The following is a 14,766-nucleotide window of genomic DNA, read 5'->3' as shown; positions in this document are numbered from 1 at the left end:
CCGCCATGTTAGAGGCAGGTGATGCCTTTCTTTGTGTTTCATTGTTTTATTGATAGATAGGAGAGAAGATCCAAAGTTATAATTTGTGATTGGAACTCCATTGATATTTATCTTATTTATTCTATGAAGTTTTTATACATAACCATTGTTATGAATTGCTTAGCCATGTCTAAGTAGTTCTTTTGTTAGATTTTAGAGTTTAAATAGGTTATGAGAGATTAGCCCCAACTATAGATTGCTGAGTTGTGATAATCATCTTTAGAATCCCCATATACATTAAAAGAGAAGTCACTTTAGTGATTTCTGCTGAGGTGGCACTCATATAGAGCTTCTCAGGAAAAACGTTATAATTCTATTGGCTGGTTTTTTTGAATTTTTCTTTTTCATTTATTTTAATCAATCACTTATGTAGACAAGCCCAAAACTATTGTCGATTTCGTTAAGCCCATATATAGCTAGGGGATAATAATTATCGATTTAGTTTAGCCTTGGGTAACCGTTCGGGTTCGGGTCGGGTATTTCAGATTTTCGGGTATTTCGGTATAGAGGTGTAGAACCCGTTCGGGTATTTCTGTACTTCGGGTCGGGTTCGCGTATTTTTAGTTCGGATTCGGTTATTTCGGATCTGGTTCAGATATTTAGATTTTGAAAAAAAAAATTAAAATTTTCATTTCTCAAGTTTCTTATATTTAAAAATATAACTTTCAGTTAGTGAAGAAGGTATTTTTGAATATTTTAAATATTAAAAAATTCAAACATGTTTATTAATATTATTTTTAAATTATTTATCGTTGTTTAAAGAATAAATTTATCATAATTTTAAAATAATTTACAGAATGTTATAAATTATTAATAAAATTAAATTTACTTTATATTGAATATTTGTTTATTGTTAAATATTTTTTAGAATTTCTTTTTGATTTATATTTTCCATCGACACTATTAAAAAGGAAAGCCCTCTAAATACTTACCTTATTTTGTAATTTCGATATATCATTTAATTCATCGATCCCACTATAATAGGAAATTACCATTGAATACTAATTGCAAGGAAAAACATAATTTAATGAGCAATTAACATCACTTTCCAAATGACTTACATAATATTATTAATAACTATTTATGATAACTAATTGTCGAAAATATGGTATATAAATTCATTTTATTAATTCAAATAAATAATTTGGATTCCAAATGACTTACATAATATTATTAATAACTATTTATGGTAACTAATTGTCGAAAGTATGGTATATAAAGTCATTTTATCAATTCAAGTAAATATTTTGGTTTATTATTTTATGTAGTCTATAGATATATTAGAATATAAAGTCATTTTATCAAATCAAATAATTTATTTTAATTCATCGATCCCCTATAAAAGGAAAGTAACATTGAATACTGATTGAAAAGGAAAAAATAATTTAATCCCTCTATTAACATTACTTGCGCAACAATATTAGTTAATACATGTAATAATTAGTTTCTTTATTACAAATGGAAAGAATTCTCTTGATTTTGTTGATTGATTTTTTAGAATTTTTTTTTCGATTTATTTTAATCATCGACACTACTAAAAATGAAATCACTTTAATACTTAACTTTTGTGTTTTCTCGATTCAAAGAACATCTTTTTGCGATCATTTCTCTGTTTAATTCATTAAATACTCACTAAATATTTTAGATGTTAGAGAAACAAAATTAATTGACAAGATATTTTCTCTCCTAAAATCATGCATTTAAAACTTAATATTTATGGTGAGACTTGTCAACCAAAATTCTGGTGCAATCTATTCACGAGATGTTCTCCTTTAGCTTTATTAACAAGATATTCCAAAAATAATATTACCTTATAAGTATAAGATTTATTGAGAATTTATTAAATAATATTCTACTTCTTAGCTTATCATGCAAGCTAAATCAATGAGAAACGTCTACCAATTTACTATAAATAAAACATTCACAGTAGAAGAAACGAAATAATTGAACTTTGTATTCTGAACTTTTAATGTTAATAATGTTCTGAACTTTTTTTTCTTCTTATTTTAGAACATTAAGCTTTTATATTTCATGAGAGCTGATTTTTCTTTTGGTTTATATGCAGATACCCTATTATGACGATTTCTCCACTGAAGCTATATATGATTTGATTGTACACATCTTTGATATATCATTTCGATAACATCTTTGTTCCTCAATCTGGTAAAAAAATTTTACTCAATTTGATAACATCTCTCAGCTAAATCATTTCAATAGCATCTTTTTGTGCTGCGAATATTTTTCTTTTTTTGATTTGTAGATTTATATTATTGTTTAGAAGTATAAGCTTATATATACACATATTTGTTTTTTGGTTTGCTGATTGTGATTTTGTTTTATATTTTTTCAGAGATGATTTGAGAGAAGTGGTCATATTTCAGACCTCTAAGAGTTCACCATTCCGATCCTGCAAAAGATGTGCACTTAGAATGGTATTTTCTCTACTGTACATCAGAATTGGATAATCAATTATATTTTTAAAATATCTATAGTAGGATGGTATTTTCTCTACTGAAATAATATCTTATTTCCTAATCTCATGCTTTAATATTTAAACTTTAAGGACAAGATTTGTTAATTAAATCATTAGTGTAAACTACTCCCGAGATATTCTCTTTTTTTATTTATTTAAAATGTAATTTTAGTAACAATATATTCCATAAATAATCCTAACTTATAGGTAGATACATTTTTAAAATTAATTTGAGAACATTCTATTACATAGCTTATTGTGAAAGCTAAATATTTTAGTAAAGTCTAGCATTTTACTTATCTTTTGTGTTTTCTCGATTCAAATAACATCTTTTTGAGATCATTTCTCTGTTTAATCCATTAAATACTCACTAAATATTTTAGATGTCAGAGAAACGAAATTATTTGACAAGATATTTTCTCTCCTAAAATCATGCATTTAAAACTTAATTTTTATGGTGAGACTTGTCAACCAAAATTCTGGTGCAATCTATTCACGAGATGTTCTCATTTATCTTTATTAACAAGATATTCCAAAAATAATATTACCTTATAAGTATAAGATTTATTGAGAATTTATTAAAGAATATTCTACTTCTTAGCTTATCATGTTTTTATCAAAAGACAACGTCAGTAGATCAAATTAATTTTTACATGTTCTTTCAGGCTTGAGTTTATCAGAAGATCAAATTAAGAGTTTATCTTTGGCGGAGATTGAATCAATCATGCGTTTGAACGGAAGCTCATTTACATTGTTTAAGTTTTGAAACGTGTTATCAATAGTATACTCTTCTATTGGTTAAGATGTGGCTTTTGTTAGATTTTCTATTAATTAATTTTTTTTGTTTTACTTTTGTGGAATTCGCGATATTGTAATGTTGTAAATCAATAATAAAGACATTTTTCTCACTATTAATAGGTGAGAGAGAGAGGGAGGGAGAGAGAGGGAGGGAGAGGGAGGGATGGAGAGAGAGAGAGGGAGGGAGGAGGGAGGAGGAGAGGGGAGAGAGAGTGGGAGAGTGGGAGAGAGGGAGAGAGAGGGAGAGAGAGATTAGTGTTTACGGTATATCCAAAAAATTTGAGTTTATTGTTTATGATTTACCCGGTAAAGCCAAAGGGTTAGAGTATATTCAAGAGTTTAAGGTTTACCAAGAGTTTAGAGTTTAAAAATTAATGAATGTAATTTGTATATTTTACAATAAAAAATAAAAACTAACAGCAAAGTAGATTGCATTATATCTTGAATTAAATAATATTAAGAAGATTTATAGTTTTCAACCACAAATAATGAATCATAACTATGTGATTATTATACATATAATATATATTATGCATACACATGTCATTGTATGTAAAAATTAACTAACCATGTAAAATTAAACTAATCATAATATTAATATCCGCATATGCGATAAAATATCCGCATATGCGATACAATATCCGCAGTCACTCCATAGAGAGCTGTATATTTAATCGCCGAGTTAATAGTTTTGATAAGCTGACAGAGTCTGATTCGAAAATCACCGACTGCAATTCGTATCTTCTCTCTGCTCAACCCATTTCTAACATTATTTATTCCATATTTATTACATATTTTGAACTTTTTATTCCATATTTTGAATTTTTATGTCCTTAATTACATTTTGAAATGGTAAAAGAGGGTTTCAATGGGAATGTAGTGATAATATAAAATATGTTACCTCTGAAACTATACACTATTTATTCCAGATTTTGAAAATAAAATATCTTCTTAAACATACAAATTATTTTGGAACGTTGCAATTATACGTACACACAATAAATACCTCTTGATACTAAAGTTACTTTGTTCCATTTCATCCATGTAAAATATTGAGTACCAACATTTTTTTGTACCTGATGCTTTCTCCCAAGGGCGGTGGTATTATGATATAAAATTCGTAACCTATAAAACTATGTACTACTTAGTTAATAATTTGAATATGTTTATGTCCGCACAGGGTGCGGGCCGGCCACCTAGTTGTTCATTAATGCATGTGTCTATATTAGCTACCTAGAACTTGTCCTAGGATTGATTGATAAAAGCCACAGCTAATTCTCATCCTGAAAACATTCTAAATGAACTTTGTTTCTTGCTATGAGCAAGGCGAGAGCTGATCTAGTGAGCTTGGTAAGCATTTATTCAACTTGCGCATAAAGCTTGACTAGAGCGCGTCGATCGATATCATACTTGAATAATCGATCGACGGTGCAAAAGGTGTATCGGTCGATACGCCCATTGGAATATCGATCGACACTTTCTATAGATCAATATAACGAGAGTTGAGATCATAGATCTAGTTAATAGTCAACAAGTCAATGCTCGCAAAGGCCGAAAGACTTGTTGATCAAATAGTTGAGCTTTACATTATCATGCATGCAACTCATTAAGCATCTATAGGGTTATAATTTCAACTTTCCTGAATAAAAACCCTAAGTCTAGCTATTTCTTTTTTAAGCACCAAAACCCCAAACATCTGCTATTGAACAAACTCTTGTTCAATATAAAACTGCAATTTACTTTTAAAAACTCTTAAAACATCCTTGCTTAACAAATCATATTAGAATCCCTAGGTTTCCTAGCTCCCTGTGAATTTGATCCCTAAGTACTACAACTCGATCTCTTATTTGAGAGAGTATAAATCACTTCTTACGGTAATTTGAATGGTATCATAAATCAACCGTAACTTACATCTGATTTATGTTCGTAAGTTAGCCCACATCTCATAAGTTAGCCGTGTTGTTTAAATCAGCTGCAATATAACCATAATCAACCTTAACTTACATGCGTTTTCTTCATGATGATCTGACCTTGTGCACTAAAATATTCCCTTGCATTCTGTAGAGGAGCAATATTGTGGTTATACACTTCTGAGAGATCTGGAACGTGTTTCTTCATGATGATCTGACCTCGTGCATTAAAATATGAGTCATTGAGGCCAGCCAAGAATTTAATAACCTTCGTATGCTTTATCTTCTTTGCTGTAGCCTTACAACACTCACAAGATTGACAGATTTTCACACAATCTACTCCATCAAGATCATCCCATAGAGTTTTTGAGCTTCGTATAATAGGAAGAAAGATCCAAAGAACCTTGTTGGAGAGATCAGATTGTTGTGTTAACTGATAGGAACGAGGTAAGTTTGTGATATGAAACCAAGATATCAGATCCTTCCATACCTCGGATGCATCATTAAACCTCAAGATACTTCCATAGATCGACTTCGTAACAGAATTCATAATCCAAGATTTAACCATACTGTTACACCTTCACCAGATCCTATAATGTGGATGCCATTCAGAAAGCCTAGGCAACGAACCATCTACAAACAAAATCTTGTTCTTCTCATCTGCAGCTATAGCCATCGCAATGTTCCAAGTATTATAGTTAGATCCATTGAGTACCTCATAGATTAAAGACGTTCCTGGATTGTCATCGCTTGTGAGAAAGTATGGTGAATACTGATTCCCTCCGAAATCGAGTGAATCTGATGAAGTGTTGATAGTCGGAAATGATGGAATAGGAGCTTGCGTTGGTGTTGGATTCGCCGATATTGTCACCGGAATAGGTGGATCAGGATGTGATTGCACCGGAAAGGTGTTTGATGAAGATGTGCGAGCTGGATTAGCTGATTTTTCAGCTGATCCGCCAAGTCGGACTGATCGTCGCGTCGAACGACGAAGAGTGACCATTGTGAAATGAGATCGAAGCGGAAGATGAACAAAAGATGATGAATCGATGAATCAGAAGCTGGAGATTGTGATCATTGAACTTTTGACTCAACGCTCTGATACCATGTTAGCTTCAAAGAATCGAGAGCAGAGAGAGTTTGTTACACTGAAAAAAAATCTTATTCTCGTTAAGTTTCTGTTACAACGTAAAATGCCTTTATATATAGGCTTGGTCTAACCAGAATAAGTAAACCAATTAATACACTGAACCAGTATTGAGCTTATATTATAATATAAATCAAAATCAGTTGCTGGTTTTTGTATTTCCACGTTCGTTTTGACAAATCCCCTATATATTAATCTTGGAGCATTACAACATGTTTTCGTAGCCACGTGTCATCACGAGAATGATTCTTAAAATTGTTAGACAAATAAGTTGGTCCATATAAACATATACTATGCTTTTTATTAAACTAACTAACAAATTAATTAGCAGTATATAAAAGAATATTTTTCTTTCCTTAAATAAACGCTACAAAATTACCTAATATGATTAACATATATATGATAATTAATGATTATGAATAATACATATTTAATAACAATTTTTCTAACCTCTTTCTTTTTTGTTTAATTTTATACTATTAAAAGAAAATAAAAAATCACATTAAGCATATAATAAAAAAATTTAGATTTTTTCTTATATATTATATTTTGAATTTTTTGAAACAACTATAAATTACAGAAAAATGGTAAAAGTCTCACTTTAAAAATTTTGTGATTAATGGTTTAACTTTTTTTTTGTTCAAGCAAGATACAAATGATCATATATCGTAGGGGTGGGCGTTCTGATACACGTTCGGGTTCGTATCAGGTATCAGTATAAAGGTATAGAACCCGTTTGAGTATTTTTACGCTTCGAGTCGGGTTCATGTATTTTATATTCGGGTTCAGATATTTAAATTTTGAAGAAAAAAAAATTATTCATTGTTTAAGTTTTTTGTATTTAAAATATATTTTAACTTAACTGGTTTTCAAAATTTTTAGAAGATTAAACTATTAATAGGTTTGAGATAATACTAGAAAGACACTAATTTAGTTATTGTTTTGAAATTTTAGATGTATTTTTTGTTAATGCGAAAAACACGAGCTTGATATGTATTTTAAGTGAGTAGCAAATGATTTTGTTCATAATTATATGTATATTATCTAATTTTGAGCAATAAGCATCATTAATATAAATATTTTGAATAAAATAAGAGAAATAAACTATAAATATAGGGTTAAGTATACTTAAGTTTGGTTATCTTCAGATATCCATTCGGGTTCGAATATTACCCCTTCGGATTCAAATATTATCCGAACTGGTAAAATAAGTAATTTGTTTTGTTGTTCTAGAATTAGATGATTTTTAGACCGAACTGGTGAATATATACTAGACAAACATTTATATTTCGAGTATGCACTTATATTCTATAACAGCTGATTTGAACACTAACCTGTTAATATAGTTTGCCGGTGGTTTTTTTTTCAAAATTTTGATTCTTAGATATGTATCTTGAGTGAAATTAATTTTTGCAAATGTCCATTTTTTAAAACCAAAATTGACACTTATGTAATTCACCGAATTCATAGAAAATTAAAAAAAAAAACTTAACAAATATCAATGAAACAAAGACGAGAACTTAAATACAATTGTATAGAGTTAGAAAATAAAATCACTTATTGAGAGTCAATAGTAAACAAATGAAGGGCATAAAACTTAATTCTTTTTGTGTTATTATACAATCAATGCTGCCTATTTGATTTTGGTGATTTGTGTCCGCCGTAAAACTTAATTTCTTTTTGTGCATAAAAAATCTTAAAATAATTAAACTATAATATAGTTAAGAGACGAACATTTGTATTTGTCATTTTATAGCCGATAAAAATTATAATGTTACAAAATGTTAAAATCATTTAATAAATAAATATTATTATAAAAACTTACCTTGCGCATGTGCGCGGGTTATCTTCTAGTACTGAATTAAAAAGGGAGTGCAAACAAAAATGATTGCAAATGTCATCTTTAATTTGATATTTAAAAAGGGCAAGCTGGATATTTAAAAATGGTAGTAATTAAAGAAAAGTTTACATGCTTCTGATCATATTACTTAATTTTGTGTGCTGATTAAGTTAATTTCCTTAAGTTTTTAGCGATTGTTCTTTCAGTAAATAGGGCATACATATTAGCTAGAAATTTTTTTCTCATATCCTTTTATGCTTGGTCAAATTTCCTTCAAACTGTAGTAAACAACGTTATGATTTGGAATATCAATGCAAGAATTAGCCGACAAAAAACCCAATAAAATATAATTTTTATTATTAGAAAGCACACATCTTGGTCAAGTCAAATAATATATTTTCAGAAATCTAAATATTCAATATCAAATTTTATAATTTGATTTGATTTATTTTTTAAATTTCATCTATTCCACAAAAGTTATGATATATATGTTAGATATTACGAACAATTATAAGTTTTGTTAATCTAGTTTCGTTAATCTTCGAATTTGTACTTTTGGAAATATATGGAATTCCCGACTTCTTAATGTAAGGTAGAAGTATTAATAAATTGTTTACTCAATTGCTAAGCTATAAGATTTCTACAGATCGATGTACATATTCCAAGTTGAAAGATTAAAAAAATTAAAGATATAAACGTAAAATTAGAAGTTTTTAGGTGTAAATTATTATTTATTTATATGTTGATCGCGTGTCGTGATATGGTTAAAATATATGAACCAGCATGGGTTGCACTGGTATAACTATAAACATATATGACAAGTTCTCTTTATATTGATTTCGTCAAAATATGATATGTATATCATAGCTTGTACTTTTTACTTTATTTTTAATTATTGAAAACGGTTTGACAAAAAAAAATCAATTAAATAAAAGCTGTTGTTTTGCGGCTACCAATTATATTAAATATTTGACGAAAATCCAAATAAATGACTTGCCACTTGAATAATTAGAAAAGCAGGCGATCACGTTGCTTGTATCTCTTTCTCTTTTTAGAAATCGCTTTTCCTTTTTTATTTAATGTATGCTTTCCCCTTCTCTATAAATTGCAACCATAATTGTTCATTTCTAGTCACCCCATATCTCTCTCACTCTAACTTTCATAGAGGTTCTTAGTCTCCTTCAAAGCTGATTAAGGTGAATATTACTTGCCTCCATCTGATTTGTTGTCTATATACCTTATCATGTAGGGCTTTTTCAGTGTGAAAATCTATCACCCAAAATAGTTTTTTTCACTATTCGATCTTTTACATTATCTTCACCATTTTTTTTTTGAAACACAAAAAAAAACGATCGTACCATGATCTTTAAAACTTAATACCGTTTTTTTTTTCTAGAAAGAACGTACAATGTAAAAAAAACCTTTTACAAAAAAAAAAGAACGTACCAAAATCTCTAAGAACTTACATATATATGCTTTTCTTATATATGTGGAGGTTATACACAGCAGAATTTATTAACTGAAATCTATAATTCTTACCTAGATTGGACATATAGCTCAGGGCAATGGCTGAACAACAACTAGGAGTGCTCAAGGCACTTGATGTTGCGAAGACGCAGCTTTACCATTTCACGGCAATTGTCATCGCTGGTATGGGTTTCTTTACCGATGCATACGATCTCTTCTGCGTCTCTTTGGTGACCAAGCTCCTTGGCCGTCTCTACTACTTCAACCCGTTGTCAGAAAAGCCTGGCTCACTTCCCCCTCATGTTGCGGCGGCCGTCAATGGTGTGGCCCTCTGTGGAACCCTTGCTGGTCAAGTCTTCTTCGGATGGCTTGGTGACAAGCTCGGGAGAAAAAAAGTTTACGGTATCACTTTAATCATGATGATTTTGTGCTCTGTCGCTTCCGGTCTCTCCTTTGGTAACAAAGCCAAAGGTGTCATGACCACTCTTTGCTTCTTTAGGTAATACGCAAGATTTACTAACATATATTTCTTTAAGAAAACATATATATAACAATCTTTCTTTTAGGTTTTGGCTGGGATTCGGTATCGGAGGTGACTACCCTCTTTCCGCCACTATCATGTCTGAATACGCAAATAAGAAGACCCGAGGTGCTTTCATAGCTGCCGTGTTCGCTATGCAAGGTATTGGTATCTTGGCCGGAGGGTTTGTGGCACTTGCGGTATCTTCCATATTCGACAAGAAGTTCCCAGCACCAACCTATGCTGTCAACAGAGCTCTCTCAACGCCTCCTCAAGCTGATTACATTTGGAGAATCATCGTCATGTTTGGTGCTCTACCCGCAGCCTTGACATACTACTGGCGAATGAAAATGCCAGAAACCGCTCGGTACACCGCTTTGGTGGCAAAAAATATTAAACAAGCAACACAAGACATGTCCAAGGTTTTACAAGTGGAGCTTGAAATGGAGGAAAGAGCGGAGGATATCGTTAAAGACCCAAGACTTAACTATGGCTTATTCTCCAAAGAATTCCTTAGACGCCATGGTCTTCCCCTCCTTGGATGTACATCCACTTGGTTCTTGCTTGACATTGCCTTTTACAGCCAAAATTTGTTCCAAAAAGATATCTTCTCGGCTATCGGGTGGATCCCAAAGGCATCAACCATGAATGCCGTCCATGAAGTTTTCAAGATTGCTAGGGCACAGACTCTCATCGCGCTCTGCAGTACTGTCCCTGGCTACTGGTTCACGGTTGCATTCATTGATATCATTGGAAGATTTGCGATCCAGCTAATGGGATTCTTCATGATGACCGTGTTTATGTTTGCCATTGCCTTCCCTTACGACCACTGGATCAAACCAGACAACCGCATCGGATTCGTGGTTATGTACTCTCTCACTTTCTTCTTTGCCAATTTTGGACCAAATGCGACAACCTTCATTGTACCAGCTGAGATCTTCCCGGCTAGGCTAAGATCCACATGCCATGGAATATCAGCAGCGACAGGTAAAGCTGGAGCCATCGTGGGAGCTTTCGGGTTCTTATACGCAGCTCAGCCCCAGGACAAGACCAAGACCGACGCAGGGTACCCACCAGGCATTGGAGTCAAGAACTCACTGATCATGCTTGGTGTCATTAACTTTGTCGGTATGCTCTTCACGTTCCTTGTTCCTGAGCCCAAGGGAAAGTCCCTCGAAGAACTCTCCGGTGAGACTGAGGTTGAGAAATGATCACGATAAAAGTGTTGTATTTCATTTTCAAATTATATTATTTCGAGTGTCATGTTTGTTTTTATTTTCTTCCCCGGTCTTGACGTTATGATGTTCTATTTGTTACTTTTGTCCATTATGCTTATGTATATGAGTATATCAGTATATCTTGGATTTAATTGAGTTTTGTGATCTTTGGAAAATTAAGTCCCTCTCTCCAAGCCTTCAAAGCCTACATTACACTACCGGGGCCTTATTACATATTTAATTATTGGATCTTTTGGACTATTTCTTCATTTTCGGTCACAGACCTAAACCCTCAATATTTTTTTTATCATAAATGAATGAAAAAAAACCGGAATAACGTAACAAAAGTTACCTACATTTTCGGAAGTAAGCCTGAGGATTTAATTTCCGTATGGAAGGAAAATGAAAAAAAAAAGAAAAGAATATACTCAGTAACAGTATTTTACCATCGGATATCAAGAAAAAACAAATCTCTCCCAATATTTATCAAAAAAATATAGATCTGAAAATATAATTTTTTCAAAAAGTTGTTAGAATAAACACTAAACAAAATAATTAAGTTATGGCATTATGCTCCTTTTGGAAGAGAATATACTCATCTATATTTCTATATATATATAACGAACCCAAAACACTTACTCCTCAAGAGTCTTCAACTACAGAGTAACAGGATCTCGACCCATTGTAATCACTTCGTTCCTAATTTTATTTAGTTTCTAACCAAACTTATACATATTTGTGTTTGCAAATACTATCAGATGTTTCAACACGGAAACTAGTTTGTTCTATGAATCATGAATGTTGCATGAGAGAAACCTTGGCACATGATCTTTCTGTGTTTAATCTCCTTTTCTTGTAATATTTGCAGCTCTAGTCTCGACTCCCTAATTTTTTTCTTTATATAGTTTGTTGATAGATTTTTGTGTTTCAAAAACGTATATTACTTTCAAATGCTTAGCTAGCGTATCTTGTTATAACAACTTTCTCTAATAATAATAATTTTTTTTGTCCACTTGCAGAGTCTAGACATGGCTAACGAAGGACAAAGCAGCATTTTGGGAGCTCTTGACAGTGCAAAGACTCAATGGTATCACGTTACGACGGTCATAATCTCCGGTATGGGTTTCTTTACGGACTCATACGATCTCTTTGTGATATCTCTCATCACGAAGCTCCTCGGGCGGATCTACTATCAGAAACCTGGCTCCTCCTCTCCGGGAAGCCTCCCTGACGGTATCTCTGCCACAGTAAGCGGTGTGGCTTTTGCCGGAACGTTTCTCGGACAGATTTTCTTCGGGTGTCTAGGAGACAAGCTGGGCCGTAAGAGAGTCTACGGCTTGACTCTCGTGATCATGACCGTGTGCTCCATTTGCTCTGGTCTTTCACTTGGCACCGACCCCAAATCTGTCATGACGACGCTCTGCTTCTTCCGCTTCTGGCTAGGGTTTGGCATTGGTGGTGACTATCCTCTGTCGGCTACGATCATGTCCGAGTATGCCAACAAGCGTACCCGTGGTGCGTTCATAGCATCGGTTTTCGCTATGCAAGGGGTTGGGATCTTAGCCGCAGGAGGTGTTTCGTTACTCGTCTCATACATTTTCGAGCTTCATTTTCCATCTCCAGCTTATATGGTCGACCCGGCCACCTCCACCGTCCCGCAGGCAGATTACGTTTGGAGGATCATCCTGATGTTAGGAGCCATACCGGCTCTCCTTACTTACTACTGGCGTGTGAAGATGCCTGAAACCGCTCGTTACACTTCTCTAATCGCTAAGAAGTCGGAGCAAGCTGCTTCGGATATGGCTAAGGTTCTTAATGTAGACATTGAGGCCTCTTCCGCGAAGCATGACCAAGCTAGGTTTTCTTCAGACGAGTTTGGCTTGTTCTCCGCGAAATTCCTCCGCCGCCACGGACTTCACCTACTCGCAACAACAACCACATGGTTCCTCCTCGACATAGCTTTCTACAGCCAAAACCTCTTCCAGAAAGATATCTTCACCACCATTGGTTGGTTACCCCCACCAAAAACCATGAACGCAATCCAAGAGCTCTTCATGATCTCTAAGGCACAATTTTTAATAGCTCTTTGCGGTACCGTTCCTGGTTACATTGCTACCATAGCTACCATCGACTGGATGGGACGGTTCAAGATTCAGGTCTTTGGATTCTTCATGATGATGCTTTGCTTGATTGGTCTAGGCTTACCGTACCACCATTGGACCTTACCTCATAACCGGATTGGTTTCATTGTTCTCTACTCTCTCACTTTTTTCTTTTGTAACTTCGGACCTAACGCAACTACTTTCATTGTCCCTGCTGAGATTTTTCCGGCTAGACTTAGGTCCACTTGTCATGGTATCTCGGCGGCTTCCGGTAAAGCCGGTGCGATGGTTGGGTCTTTCGGTTTTGCTGCTTTGGTGAAAGCTATTGGGATGAGGAACACGTTACTAGTCATGGCAGGAATCAGTCTTGTTGGCATGTTGTTGACGTTGTTTCTTGTTCCGGAGCCTAAGGGAAAATCGCTTGAGGATCTTTCCGGGGAAGTTGAACCGGAGAAAATCAAGGACACAATTGTTGTTTAGATTTTATTTCCCTTAATTACCGGGCTTTGTTAGGAACTTTTGTTTTGTTTTTTTTTTCTTATATCAGGTTTTCTGTAGTTCGTTTTGGTTATTTTCTCAATAATCGTACTCTATTATGGTTTCTTTAATCAGATTTATAAAAAAAATAATTATTTTCAAATTGATATCTGATTTATTTTTCTTCTTTTTCTAGTGCAAAATAACAAAACATTTTTTTTATTACTAGCTCTCACATACACTAATTTTTATTATGTTTCCTCTAATACAAGATTTGGGAAATTAGCAAAATGGCTGTTAAAAAATAAATATTAGAAACTAATATTTTTGGAGGGGCAAAACAACAAAAATATAGGTTATAATAGTCTCCGAAAAACGAATAATAAAGAGAGATGATGGTCTACTAACCTCGTTGTAACTGAAAAAAAAATATTGAAAAACAAAACCTTCTATATTTTTTTCGAAATTAGTATCGGAAATGGTCTACTAACCTCGCAATTACAAGATGATACTACACGGAAAAAAAACCTTCTATATTTTCAAATCATCATCCATTAAGTATCCCAAAAGTACGTTATGCATGAAACTTCACGGCCAGGCTCCAAACAATCACTCTTTTATTTGGTTATGTATCCATCCACTAGCCCAAAGCTCTCTCATTCCTGCGTCAACCGAAGAATCTTGTCAATATTAAATCCGAAGGGTAAACTGAGGATGACTCAACAAAAACCGTTATTTCTTTTTTTTTTAGCCTGAGTGATCTAAGATAAAGATTT

General features: G+C 33.2%; 2 protein-coding genes and 1 long non-coding RNA gene across 4 annotated transcripts; 2 read left to right on the top strand and 1 right to left on the bottom strand.

Moving 5' to 3' along the window:
- Window positions 1–2,664: 2,664 nt before the first annotated feature.
- Window positions 2,665–12,095, bottom strand: LOC117131861. Its single transcript, XR_004455262.1, has 2 exons — window positions 12,051–12,095; window positions 2,665–9,476 (listed from the first exon to the last, which is right to left on the bottom strand). It is a non-coding gene; the product is annotated as an uncharacterized LOC117131861 (long non-coding RNA).
- LOC103848815 (probable inorganic phosphate transporter 1-3) lies at window positions 9,327–11,587 on the top strand. The gene is made up of 3 exons (XM_009125641.3): window positions 9,327–9,403; window positions 9,751–10,173; window positions 10,241–11,587. The coding sequence occupies exons 2-3, from the start codon at window positions 9,773–9,775 to the stop codon at window positions 11,403–11,405; spliced, it is 1,566 nt and encodes a 521-aa protein (XP_009123889.1). The 5' UTR covers window positions 9,327–9,403; window positions 9,751–9,772; the 3' UTR covers window positions 11,406–11,587.
- LOC103848817 (probable inorganic phosphate transporter 1-6) lies at window positions 12,010–14,157 on the top strand. 2 transcript variants are annotated; one of them, XM_009125643.3, is made up of 2 exons: window positions 12,010–12,095; window positions 12,431–14,157. In XM_009125643.3, the coding sequence occupies exon 2, from the start codon at window positions 12,440–12,442 to the stop codon at window positions 13,991–13,993; it is 1,554 nt and encodes a 517-aa protein (XP_009123891.2). In that variant the 5' UTR covers window positions 12,010–12,095; window positions 12,431–12,439; the 3' UTR covers window positions 13,994–14,157. The 2 variants fall into 2 exon arrangements, with proteins under 2 accessions (XP_009123891.2, XP_033140607.1); XM_033284716.1 differs by lacking the exon at window positions 12,010–12,095 and adding an exon at window positions 12,329–12,346.
- Window positions 14,158–14,766: the final 609 nt, after the last annotated feature.

This window comes from Brassica rapa, chromosome A02 (genome assembly GCF_000309985.2).
Source record: "Brassica rapa cultivar Chiifu-401-42 chromosome A02, CAAS_Brap_v3.01, whole genome shotgun sequence".
Taxonomy (NCBI): domain Eukaryota; kingdom Viridiplantae; phylum Streptophyta; class Magnoliopsida; order Brassicales; family Brassicaceae; genus Brassica; species Brassica rapa.
Note: the sequence above shows the minus strand (reverse complement) of the source record. Positions and strands in the feature narration are given on the sequence as shown.